We start from the raw sequence: 13,923 nt of genomic DNA, 5'->3' as shown, positions 1-13,923 counted from the left end.
AGCCACTGGACCACCACAGAAGTTCCTAATTTTTCATTAAACATACTATTTTGAGCTCATTGTTGCTGGTAGATTTATTATTTTTTTTAAATAAAAAAGCCTAATCCCAAATACATAGTGTATGGGAGTTTGATCCTTGGGTCAGGAAGATCCCCTGGAGAAGGAAATGGCAACCCACTCCAGTATTCTTCCCTGGGGAATTCCGTGAACAGAGCCACCAGGGAAGCCCCATTGGTATCATATACGGTTCATATAATAATAAGGTTCTGTCTGGTGACCTTTGGTGCTAAGGTTTTTGGTGACCATTCTATGGAAGCAGTAAAAGTGGTATCTGACCTTATCATATCTGCCTGGCGCCTAGTAGTCATGTCAGGTTGGCTTTGTGGAAGAGCTCTGTGGCCGTGGATTGGTCATGAAAGTATTGGTGTGGTGAAATGCCCCAGAGACACATTACATGTGCTAATGCCCGGGCTACAGCAGCAGTCATCTTACTGGTCTACTTACTCTAGTCTCCCTCCCTTTCTTCCTAACCTGCGCACTGCTGTCAGTGCCTCTTAATTCCAAAGAGTTAAGTATATTTTGCTTTTACTGTTTAGTAAGGTAATGCATGCTCTTTGTAAAAGTTTTAAGTTAAAAAAAAGTTTTAAGTATTATGTAACTATAAAGCATGGGAAAGTAAAAATCTTATGTGATTCTGCCTCTGAAGACAAACATTGTTATCAATTTGGTCTATATTCTATTATTTTTTTGCACATATACCAACAGAAATATATTTTATATTTTTGGATATTAGATTAGACCTTCAAATGAAGATTCATTCTAGACCCCACCTGTTGGAAATGATGAAGCTCCTAGCACAGTCTCTGTCTTATATCTTTACGGTGTAGAAACTGGGCAAGGCTGAGTCTTCTCACTAATATAAACTGAATATTTTCTGAGCTTGACTGGATCAGATATATATTGACATCCAAGGCTTTAAAAAAAAAAAAAAAGCTAACCTTTTCCAAGATTAAGGTTGAAAGACTAGACACGATGAAGTTGATACTTCAGTTGTTCAGTGTCTAAGGTAAAAAAATAAATTTATTGTGATGTGGTGGGCTTAGTGAGCACCTATTTGTGTGCTTGGCATTTGTGAGTGATTCCTAGCAAGTTGCAAATTAGAACTGAAGCTAAACAACACAGGAAAAATAGATATCTGGGTGCCTACAGTAGGAAGAGGTACTCTGTAATAGATGCTGGGATTAAAAATATACTGTGAAAGTGCATCTCAAGAACCGACTGTTTGGGGGCAACCATTAAGGCACAGATTTAGTGGTACAATTTTAGGTATAAAAACCCAGAAAGAATGAGAAGTGAAAACGTAGGAAATTTTTAATCTTTCTTACTTTTCCATATTTGAGAAAGTCTAATGAAGTACCACCATGTATTTTTCTCCATTAGGAGCAAAGATAAAATCAAAATACAATATAAACCTCCTTTCTTGGAGTTATCATTTGGTATTACACTTTTTAGGAATATTGAGAAGAAGTACAGGAACAGCCATGAACATAAGAGGAAGTGATGGAAAGGTGAAGTGTCAATTTTCAGGGAAAATGATGTCTGTCTCCACGGAGACTTAAGAAAGAAAGACAATAATGATTAAAAAAAAAGTGAAAAGAGTTTTTAAGAACAAATTTATAATTGAAAGAAGGGCCTGAAAGCCCCTGAAATGGCATACTAAGAGGAGCACTGGGATTTTCTCCATGGAAGAGTTTTCTGAAAGGAGTTATCGCCTTCCAATTATGGCTTTACGACTACTCTCCCCAAAGACACATGTGCTTGAAACTCCTCCTGGCCCCCTAAGAGAAACTTCTATGGTCCTGATGAGATTGTGTGCCTTAGAATCACTTCTCCGAGAAAGGAGATGCTAAAGGGTACTCGAATAAAATATTAAAAATTATGAAGGACATAACAAAGGCCAATCAGTCCTTTCTTTTCCCCAGACCCCATAATAGGAGAACAAGGGTTATCTGATGAAATTAAAGAGTAGCAAATTAAATGCTAATAAAATGGGATAGTCACTTATATAATTCATTATCATGGGAGGTCACAGAGGCAAATTCTGTGGCTGGATTAACTGTGGGGCTGGCTGATTTTATGACCACTAAAGATATTTTTAGCAGTGGAGGCTGATATTGTGAGAGAAGTGATCCTATTACATTCTCCCAGAGATGGTTTGCAAGGACCTCTGGCGAGTGGTGTCTGAGACGTGTGAGAGCCAGCCTCGTGGGTTCTGATCTTTGGTGGGAAATTGTAGTAAAAATTAGTTTTTAGGGGAATGTCCTCAGGTACTGTATTCACGTTGCAGTCCCAGCTTCTCTCGTAGAGATCCAAAAGTCCTTTATTGAGAAGCAACTGGGATACAAAGTTTTGTTACACAAGATGGGGAATTCCTGAAGATCTTTTATCTTTTGTCCAGCAGAGTCACTATAGATAGTTAACAGTGCTGTGTTGTATACTTGAAATGTGCTATGAGAGTAGATCTTAAATGTTCTCAGCACACATGAAAAGGAAAAAGAATATGGTAAATGTGTGAAGTAATAGGTAATATTCATTAGCTTGACTGTGGTGATTCTTTCACAGTGTATATGTTTATCAAAACATACACCTTAAATATATGCAGATTTTATTTGTCAAGCTGTGTGTGTGCTCAGTTGCTCAGTCGAGTCTGTTTGTAACCCCATGGACTGTAGCCCTTCAGGCTCCTCTGTCCATGGGATTTCTCAGGCCTGGATACTAGAGTGGGTTGCCATTTCCTCCTGTAGGAGATTTTTCCGACCCAGGGATCAAGTGCTCGTTTCCTGTCTCCTGCGTTGGCAGGCAGATTTTTTACCTCCAGGGAAGCCCTACAGATAGGAGAGAGCATTTCAAAACAAGCAACAGAGATGTCTCCCAGAATTTTGTTGTTTTTGTTTTTGACTGTGCCGGGTCTTAGTTGCGGCTTCAGGATCTAGTTCCCTGACCAGGGATCGAACTCCTAGCCCTCTGCACGGGGAGCATGGACCATCAGGAAGTCCCTCTCCCAGAATTTTGAGCAGCTTGTTTTTTCTTTTCCCTCTTCTGACTTTTTTTAATTTTAATGCTCTAATTTCTAATACACTTTAAGAAATTCTCCTTTGAGGAAAGAATGGGGGTATCCTATCAGCATCTAATAGATATTAATCTTATCAGTGAGGGGATGTTGATCAAGGATTCCTTTAAGCCCCAGTGTTAATTCATTTATGTGTTTATTAATTATTCATTCTCCTGGACTGGGCACTCCCAAATAACTCCCTGCTGGCAGAAATGAAGCCTGTGACATGAATCACACAATGTTTTCCTCCACCATTAGGCGTATCTGTGTAATGAATCAGTACAGGTTCTCCTAGTTCCAAATGTATTTGATTTTGCACAGAGTAGGACTTTTCATGGCTGGGCTTCCTTCAAGAAAGTTATTTATAGTTGAGTGGAAAAGAAATATAACTTTTTAAAAAAAGTTTTGGGCTTCCCTGGTGGTCCAGTGATTAGGACTACGCTTCCAATGCAGGGGATGTGGGTTCGATCCCTGGTCAGGGATCCAAGATCCCATGTGCTATGAGATGAGCCAAAATAAAAAAATAATAATAATAAATAAAAATTAAATTAAAAAAATAAAAAAGTAAATAAAAGTTTTGATACTGGTAAGTCTTTCTTTTTGAGGACTGTGTAAAAAACAAGTGAATGTATTTAATAAAATCTTCAAGTTTTAAATTGTTGTTCTTTTTGCTTCTAGACCTTAGCTGGATCTCCAAAATACAAGTGAATAAACCAGCAGTGCTAAGACGTGCAGAACAAATCCAGGCTCGTAGACCTGTGAAAAAGGAGTGGCAGGTAAGGGCTTTTCTTAAAAACTCTTTCCCTTGCTTTACAAGCCTGATCTCTTCCCTCGAGGCCACAAGACTGAATTTCACTCAAGCTGCATCTCAAAAGATTGCAGCTGTCCATGACTTATTTTAATAATTCATATATGATGAAGATGGGTTGGAGAAAGATAACATGTTTATCCAAACAGGTTAAAATCTTATCATTCTTGAGTGGCAAAGCTGCAAATGAATTTGAGGCATTTTTATTCATGAGTGAATTAAATGGCATATTTTCTCAACATACTTATTCAGTTTCTTAGACACACCTTTGGTTGTCTTCTATTTTAATTTTAAAACCTTAACACCTAAACCTGATGGGTCCATTGTTGGAGGCCCTGCAGTTATGAGCCTTGATCTTCTTTGATCATCATGTTTGCTGCTGCTGCTGCTGCTAAGTCGAGTCAGTGTGACTGACTCTGTGCGACCCCATAGATGGCAGCCCACCAGGCTCTGCCATCCCTGGGATTCTCCAGGCAAGAACACTGGAGTGGGTTGCCATTTCCTTCTCCAATGCATGAAAGTGAAAAGTGAAAGTGAAGTCGCTGTCATGTCTGACTCAGTGACCCCATGGACTGCAGCCCACCAGGCTCCTCTGTCCATGGGATTTTCCAGACAAGAGTACTGGAATGGGGTGCCATTGCCTTCTCCACATGTTTAATGTACAGTTAATTTTCCCAAATTATCTTTCAAAATTTGCAAAATGGTGTTTTGTAGAGTACTAGGGGTCAGCATATTCTTCAGTATGTACTAACCAAAGACATGCTATACATCTCAGGACTGAAAGGAATTCAGAGTTCATTCCACAAGTGAGGCAAAATATCGTGATTGAATCCTTTAGGGTAACAGGTTGCATTTTGCTCATTCTTAGAAATAATCTGATTGAAAAGATAAAAGGAATTTATTTGAATGAGTTGTGAAATGTGAATATTGTTTTAAAATTGAAATTGGATTAAACTGGAAAAAAAAAAAAAGAAAGTAGAGACTCTTTATCGTGTCTCATTCCAGGTCCCAGGGCTGGAGGTCTAATACAAGATGGAAACTTTTGTTCCCGAGTTCTCCCTTATCAGGGTAGAACCTTCCCAGGTCGCTCAATGGTAAAGAACCTACCTACCAATGCAGGACATGCAAGAGATGTGGGTTCCATCCCTGAGTCAGGAAGATCCTCTGGAGAAGGAAATGGCAACCCACCTCTGAGTCTCCTTGTGTTGAGATGCAAAAGTCACACGTGGGGAGACTTGTTCTATTAGGAATTTCCATTTGGGGTATCTGTGGAAGAAAAAAAGTTTATAAGCTATTTTTTCCCCTTTTATTTTACTCTGTGTAACATTCGTCTTTTTGGTTAAGCTTGAACACATTAGAATGTATGCCTCAGAACAGCATAGATGGGAGATTTTATTTTATTTAAAGCAGTTTGTTTAAAAATTTTTTTTGATGTGGACCTTTTTTTTTTCTTTTGGTCTTTTTTGACCTTGTTACAGTGTTGCTTTTTTTTTTTTTTTAATGTTTTGGTGTTTTGATCCCAAGGCATATGGGATCTTAGCTCTCCAACCAGGGATTGAACTAGAACCCCTTCTTCCCTTAGAAGGTGAAGTTTTAACCACCAGACTACCAGGGAAGTCCCTAGACATGAGATTTTAGCACCCTTATGTACCTAATGGTTTTCTACTAACTAACTGTATTGGAGATTAATTATTTTTTTTTAAGCCTTGTTTTTACTTTTCTTCAAACCAGGCTGCATGGCTCCTGAAGGCTGTTACCTGTATAGATCTTACTACACTTTCAGGTGATGATACGGCTTCCAACATTCAAAGGCTGTGTTATAAAGCCAAGTATCCAATCAGGGAAGACCTCTTAAAAGCTTTAAATATGCATGATAAAGGTAATGTGTATAGTCTGTCTGGTGTTTACCTTTTTTACAGTAGCAATCACTGAATCTAAGAAGACTTAAGATTTGGATGCTGAAAATGATAGTAACAATAAAATCTGTGATAGAATTGTGTATGCAGAGTAATAATTGAGATTCTTCTCTGAAAAACAGCAGAGAGAGAATCTGAGTCTCATTTTTAGGTCATTTCTTTCCCATCATGGATTAAAGTTGCAAGTATTGAGTTTCTTTATTTTTTGTTCCAGTTCTTCAGTTTTGGAAATTTTCTGTCTAGTGACTCAAATACTATGATTCTGATTCCCTAGCCACGTGTAAAAAAGCCAGTCTCATTACTTAATAATCACATCTCATACATAAAGTATTTTCTGTGAGTAAATGAAATGCTTTTGAGAATAAAATACAAATGGGAAATACTGCCGGCTTGTATACTGGGTTAGATCTTTTGAAAAAAATGTTATATTCACTCTCTTCATGTACATGAAAGAAAGCACTTTCTTAAGTTGCCATAAGTTTAGAACCTCAACATTTTAGAAATGCAGGAGACTTTGAGAGTGAATGCCCTTGTTTCTAAATGTGAAAACTGAGACCTGAAGGGTGAGAGGACAGTGTGCTTCATTCCTCAATGGGCTAGTTTTAGGAGCCAGATCTAAACCATGCAGGGATCTTTCCTGGTTCTTAGGTGCCTGTCTCTAATGAATGCAACTAATGCTGCATTGACCCAATGCAGGTATTTTTTTCACAAATAGTTTGTGTTAATAGATGACTTATAGATATAAACAGCTGCATAGCATTTAGAAAGTATTTAGTATGTTTCTTTTACACTGACGATAAAACACCTACCATTTATAACACTTCAAAGCAGCAGCTTTATATGAGTCTTATGCTACCGTTTAATAGTGTCTCTTTGATTTTTTAATTTAAGAGCTTATTCCTCAAACTGAGGGCTCCAGATTCAAATTTTATTATTTTCTGCAGAAGAGAGACTAGGATTAGTGACATGTCATTTTGCAGTGCACGCATACCTTGTGTTATTGCACTTGGCAAAGACTCTGTGTTTTACATATTGAAGGTTTGTGGCAACCCTGCATTGAATAAGTCTATGGGCATTGCTTTTCCAACAGCATTTGCTGACTTCTTGTCTCTGTCACATTTTGATAATTGTCTCAGTAATGCACACTTTTTTGTTATTGTAATACTCTTTTTGGCCATCTGTGATCAGTGATCTTTGACGTTACCATTGTAATTATCTGGCATTATGTTTTTAAAAAGTACGTACCTTAATTTTAAATTAAGGTACGTACTTTTAAAGATAATGGTATTGCACACTTAATGTTGACTGCAATACAGGGTAACCGTAACTTTTATATGCACCAGGAAACCAAAAAATTCCTGTCACTCATTTTATCGCGATACTTGCTGTATTTCGGTGCTCTAAAACTGCACCTGCACTATCTCCAAGGTCTGCCTGTACTATCTTGCAAGGTTCACTTCTATTTTTATTCATCTACTATCGTGTGTGACCCCTGTAAAAACTTAGATTTTGTTACCTACATGAAATAAAGCATTTTCATTGAGTCAAAGCCACTAAGTTTACCATTTAGGATATTTTTTCAACAAATGGTACTATATTAACCTCCAGGAACAATGTATTAAAAATATTTTATTCTCTAAGGATGAGGAAATGATCCATGTTGTCAAGAACTAGAAGGGAATGTGGAAAGTAAAAGCCTTTTAATTTGTTGCAATGTCGTAGGAGGATTATTTTTTCTCTGATTTTGATTTCTGCCAATGTTGAAGTATAAATAATAATTAAAAGCATATTGTGTGACTTGAACTTCACATGAAGTAGGCCGTTATGCCTCCTTTCTCCACAGGCATCACTACAGCTGCCGTTTGTGTTTATCCTGCCCGCGTGTGTGATGCAGTGAGAGCTCTAAAGGCTGCAGGCTGTGACATCCCAGTGGCATCAGGTAAAGCCTGTGGTTTCTGTTGTCATTTTTTCAGTGTTTCCCATCAACTCAGACACCTTGAGGTAATACCTATATAGTTATTTTATTTATTTTTGACCGAACTTTAACTTTCTCTAGTTGGCCGTGAGTGGGAGCTACTCTCAGTTGCGGTGTGCAGGCTTCTCACTGCAGGGGCTTCTCTTGTTGCAGAGCACAGGCTCTGGGTGTGCGGGTTTCAGCAGTTGTGGTGTGTGGGCTCAGTAGTTGCGGTGCGTGGGTTCAGTTGCCTGAGGCCTGTGGGATCTTAGTTCCTACACCAGGGACAAACTCATGTCCTCTGCATTGCAAGGTGGATTCTTAACCACTGGACCACCAGGGAAGTCCCTATCTATATGATTTTATGCTGCCCTACTGCTCTCAGTCATTTCCAACTCTTCGCAACCTCATGGACTATGACCACCAGGCACTCTGTCCATGGGATTTTCCAGGCAAAAATACTGGAGTGGGTTGCCTTTTCCTTCTCCAGGGGATCTAATCTGCCTCTTCTGCGTCTTCTCCATTGGCAGGCAGATTCTTTTTTTTTTTTTTTGATTTTTTTATTAGAGGAGCCACATAAATGTGGCTGCTTCAACTTTTTAAAAAAATTTATTTTAATTGGAGGCTAATTATTTTACAATATTGTATTGGTTTTGCCATACATCAACATGAATGTGCCACAGGTGTACACGTGTTCCCCATCCTGAATCCCCCTCTCACAGTGAGCCACTTGGGAAATCCCATATAGTTTTTTATTATGATTTTAACCAGTCTTGTCTATTTAATTGATTGTATTTATTCATTCTTTTCATATTTGTCAATTGCCTGTTGAGTAGCAGACATGATATTAATTCCTAAGACTACAGAGCTGTTGGCTTTCCCAGTAACTCAGTGGTAACAGCATCAGCCTGCCAGTGTAGGAGATGCAGGTTCAACCTTAAAGGAAATTCAGTTGTTAAGGAGGAATTGTCAAGTTAAAAAAAAAAATCATAATGTAGGACATATTATTTTTTTGTAAAATATAATAATAAAACTATGCAGAAGATACAGTTGTAACTCTGAGTGCAGAGTGATTTATTCTGCAGAGTATGGTAACACTCAGAGGGTAAGGGGCTGCTTCAAAGAGATGTAACTGCATTGGGTCTTAAGGATAAGGAGGAGTTTAGAGAGTGGATAAGCTAGGAAGTGGGTTTCCCAGGGGCCAACACACCTGGGAACCTGCCTGCCAATGCAGGTGCCAATGCACCTGGGAACCCGCCGGCCAATGCAGGAGATGCAAGAGAAGCTGGTTCGATCCCTGGGTCAGGAAGATCCCGTGGAGGAGGGCATGGCAACTCACTCCAGTATTCTTGCCAGGAGAATCCAATGAACAGAGAAGCCTGGCGGGCTATGGTCCATAGGGTCACAAAGAGTCGGACACAACTGAAGCGACTTAGCAGCCATGAAAGCTAAGGAGTGGCATTTCCAGCAGAGGAGCTGGCATGTGTAAAGGTGCAGAAGTGCATTCAGGGAACTGAAATGGTTTGCAGGTGTTGCTTCCTAAGGTAGGACAAAGGGAGAGCTGGGGAGTTGAAGCTGGAGAGGTAGGTGGGGGCCAGACCCCATGGGGAAACCTTACCAGGCTGTGGTATTTGGGTTTTATTTTGTTGATGGGGAAGATGCCAAGAGATGTTAAGTAGAGAATGCCATGATCTACTTCATAATGTAATAAGTTAGGTGATGGTAGTGGATAAATTAAAGGGGATTGAAATGGAGTCAGACTGATCATAGTCCCTGTGGGAGATGACAAGAGCCACCCCCAAACCTGAACAATAAAAGAGGGTATGTTCAAGGATTACTGACTTAAAGAAAGATGCAGTAGGAGAACAAGGCATGAGGGAGGGAAAAGTCCTCCTGAACGCTTCTCTGTGTGTGTACGTTTACAAATGGGTAGATAGATATTAAATTAGATTCTCCTTTTAAAAGATGTTAGAGGGATATCCTAGTGGTTTAAAGAAGGAAGCTGAGAAGATCATTAATTTATTTTGTTAGGGATACATCAAGAGAAACAAAGTATACAGTATTTATATATTAATATAGCTTATTCATGAAGATTCCTGAAGTATTTGGCAGCTTCACCTTAATCAGCCTTCATTTTTCATTCAGTTCAGTTCAGTTGCTTAGTTGTGTCCGACTCTTTGCATGGACTGTAACCAGGCTTCCCTGTCATCACCAACTCATGGTGCTTGCTCAAACTCACGTCCATCGAGTCAGTGATGCCATCCAACCGTCTCATCTTTTGTCGTTCCCTTTTCCTCCTACCTTCAATCTTTCCCAGCATCAGGGTCTTTTCCAATGAGTTAGCTCTTCACATCACGTGGCTAGAGTATTGGAGTTTCAGCTTCAGCATCAGTCCTTCCACTGAATATTCAGGACTGATTTCCTTTAGGATGGACTGGTTGGATCTCCTTGCAGTCCAAGGGACTCTTAAAAGTCTTCTCCAACACCACAGTTCAAAAGCATCAATTCTTCAATGCTTAGCTTTCTTTATAGTTCAACTCTCACATCCATACATGACTACTGGAAAAACCATAGCTTTGACTAGACGGACCTTTGTCAGCAAGGTAACACCACTGCTTTTTAATATTTTTCATTAGGCTCAATCAGTTCAGCTTTTCCTGTACACAACAGGGAAACATACTTTCCTCTAAGGTAGCAGACCGAAGGAATTTAATAACATTAAGGAAACATGAAAGGTTACCTTTAGACACAAGAATGAAATCAGTGATAAGCATGTTAAAAATGTTAATACTTTTTCCAAAAGTGTCATTGTGTTTTTATTTTCCTTCTGTTCAATGTGGGAGACCTGGGTTCGATCTCTGGGTTGGGAAGATCCCCTGGGAAAGGGAAAGGCTACCCACTCCAGTATTCTGGCCTGGAGAATTCCATGGACTCTATAGTCCATGGTGTCGCAAAGAGTTGGACACAATGGAGTGACTTTCACTTTCACTTTCATACTTGGGGCTAGTTCTTCCTGACTCACAGCTGCTTCAGTTTTGTGGACTAATTAGGTGCTTTTCCATCATGCAGTATCTCCCCTTTATTCTTATCTGCTTGACTGTTCATTTGAAGATGGGCAGTGGATGGAACATGTATTTCCATTTGGTTACAACAGCTATAAATATGAATGAGTAAGTCATAATGGCGATAGCCAACTTGGTCAAGAGTAGGATCCAGGATTAACTAGTGTCCATCCACAAGGCTACTACTACTACTTTATGAGGATCACTGTGATGATGACATATCTTCTTAATCACTATTTTCCTAAAGCTCCCCCGTTAGCATCTCTGCCAGCAGCTTAATTTCAGATCTTCCAAAAGATATACTACTAGTATTTATCCTAGTGTCAGTGCTATATAAGATCGCATTCAGTTTCTTCACAGTTCACTTTGCAAGGTATGCATGAAGTTCTAAAGTGTCATTTATACTTTGGTCTGAACACTGATTTTTTTTAGCCTGAAATTCTTTGTTGAGATACTGACCAACTGAAATTTGTCTCCCTCCCTCTCTTCCTTCCTTCTTTCTCTGCTAGTGGCCACTGGCTTTCCAGCTGCACAGACTCATTTGAAAACACGATTAGAAGAGATAAGATTGGCCGTGGAAGATGGAGCTACGGAAATCGATGTGGTGATTAACAGGACCTTGGTGCTGACAGGCCAGTGGAAAGGTAAGGGCACGTGCTTGCCCAAGGGACTCAGTCATTCCATGGTCAGCCAGATGGCAAGGACTTGAAAAGAGGCAGCATGGTTTGGAAGTCACTGTTCTAGATTACAAGTCGCTAGGTCAAAGGGTGAATGGAGGAGAAAACACGACTAAGACTGCTCATCCTTGTTGCTTATAACTCTGGGCAGATGCCCACCTGCATGAATTTTTTATATCTCTTTTAAGGAATCAGTTATTCCCAAGCAGTGAATTATTAACTTTTGCTCTATTCTCTGCTGTTTTGTTACTCAGTACAGTACAAAAATCACCCCAGGCAAGTATTTTATGCAGAGTTTATTTTAATATGCTGGAGGAAGCTTCCCTTTTTTATGTTAATCTTTGTGGATTTTGAGGATGTGGGATTATTGATTAGTTTATGAAGTCTATTTTTACTCCTGTTCTTGGACATAGCTCCTTTGGATTTTGTTCTGTATTCACCTTCAAGATTTGTGGTTTACTATCAAGTCAATTACAATAAGACATTGCCCAGTCCAGTAACAATTTGTTTCTTTTTTTAAGAGACTGATTTTACTTCTACGTTAAATATATTTTATATACTTAGAGATTTTTTTTTAAGTTAATAGACTATTTTTTAGGGCGGTTTTAAGTTACAGGAAAATTGAGCAGAAAGTATGCAGTTCCCATATACCTCCTGTGTGCGCCCCACTGCATACAGTTTCCCGTATCATTAACATCTTATATTACTGCAGTGTATATGTTAGAATAGCTGAAGCTGAACTAATAACATTGATAATTGCTTAATCAAAGGAGGTAGGATGTGCTCAGTCATGTCAACTTTTCTGACCCCATGGACTGTAGCCCGCCAGGTTTTTGCAGACAAGAATACTGGAGTGGGGGTTGCCATTTCCTACTCCACAGGGATTGTTGATAGCTAAAATAAGTACAATTCTGTATTTAAAAAAAAAACATTGTAATATGTAGCTTAATTGAAAATTTTTAATGAAATCATAGGATAAAATCAGAATAATGTATTGTCTCTTTAGCTATGTAGCTATCAAATAAATGGCATATTTTATTCTAATTACAAAGGGTAATTTGTAATTAATTAATTAAAATTAATTCCCACTGTTAATTAACTAGTAATAAAGGAAGTTGGTGTTCTACTTAATCTCCTCCCCTACAAATAACCCTTGATAACACTGCAATGCACAACTTTCCAAGCCATTTCCCCTTCATAGACACACATGCAACGCCTACTATTTTGTAAAGTTTAAAATAAATATTTTTTTAAAAAGTGAAAAAGTTAGAATTAAAAATAGGATCATGCTTAATGTATTTTCCCTTAACCTAACAGTTGGACTTGCCAATATCTCATAGGTATCTCTAGACTCTATCCATCAATCCATCTAGCTCATCTTCTGTAAATTCTAATTCCATTGTTTATTCACTAAAAATTGCTTTTGGTTAGGCAGCAACAAAGATTCAGTCAGTGGTTTAAATGCTCAGGGAGTTACTCTGTCATTTAATGTCTATGTTCACGCATAGTCACTTAGTCCTGTCTGCCTCTTTTGTGACCTCATGGACTGTAGCCCACCAGGCTCCTCTGTCCATGGGATTCTCCAGGCAAAAATACTGGAGTGGGTTGCCATGCCCTCTCCAGGGAATCTTCCTGACCCCATGATTGAACCCGTGTCTCCTGCATTTTCTGCATTGCCAGGCAGATTCTTTACCACTGAGCCACTTGGGAAGCCCCCTCATGTAAAGTCTAGGCCTAGGTATTTCAGGAGTATTGTGGCAGTCCCTCAGAGTTCTCAGAGACCTGAGCTTCTTTTACCTTCGGCTTCCAAAGATCATAGCATCTGATCTCAGCTTCAAGACCACTCCATTGTTTACAATGGCTTTTGAAGCTCCAGCCCTTACACTTGTCTCCCAGATGACAGGAAATAGGGACTTGTCCTGTCTCTCACACACCATCTTTGCTTACACCTCATGGCCCCGAATCAAATTCTGTGGTCAGGCTTGACTGCAAGTGAAGCTGGAAAATGTTGGCTTGGAACATTCACTATGTTTCCATTCATTCTTTATACGTTGGATGGTGCACATTTCTGTGCCTCAGTGGAAAGGAGTGAGGGAAATTCTGGTTCAGAAAGAGACTCTGCCACATGAGCTAAATAGGACGTGATCTTAAAAAACTTGACAGCAAAAGTTGAGGCAAGGGGACTTCCCTGGTGGTCCAGTGGCTAAGACTCTGCATTCCCAATGCAGGTGGCCCGAGTTTGATCCCTGGTCAGGGAACTAGATCCCACAGGCCGTAACTAAGCAATTGCACCACAGCTACTAAGGCCATATACTCTAGAGTCCTCATGCCACAACTACAGAGTCCAGTGCATTGCAACCAGAGAAGTCCTTGTGTTGCAATGAAGGCCCAGCC

At 39.4% G+C, this 13,923-nt stretch overlaps 1 protein-coding gene across 3 annotated transcripts in view; it reads left to right on the top strand.

Annotated features, from left to right (window-relative positions):
- The window catches only part of DERA (deoxyribose-phosphate aldolase), a 126,321-nt gene that overhangs the window by 32,558 nt on the left and 79,840 nt on the right, over positions 1–13,923 (top strand). For 2 of the 3 annotated variants that reach the window (XM_061417735.1, XM_061417737.1), the window contains exons 2-5: positions 3,791–3,888; positions 5,652–5,799; positions 7,680–7,775; positions 11,362–11,496. In XM_061417735.1, the coding sequence (XP_061273719.1) occupies positions 3,791–3,888; positions 5,652–5,799; positions 7,680–7,775; positions 11,362–11,496 (477 nt within the window). Of the gene's footprint in view, positions 1–3,790; positions 3,889–4,925; positions 5,015–5,651; positions 5,800–7,679; positions 7,776–11,361; positions 11,497–13,923 lie in introns of those variants that run through there. The other variant, XM_061417736.1, reaches the window with a different exon arrangement.

The sequence above is a fragment of the Bos javanicus genome, chromosome 5 (assembly GCF_032452875.1).
Source record: "Bos javanicus breed banteng chromosome 5, ARS-OSU_banteng_1.0, whole genome shotgun sequence".
NCBI classification, from domain to species: Eukaryota; Metazoa; Chordata; class Mammalia; order Artiodactyla; family Bovidae; genus Bos; species Bos javanicus.
The sequence above is the reverse complement of the archived record's forward strand: the minus strand, read 5'-3'. Positions and strand labels throughout refer to the sequence as shown.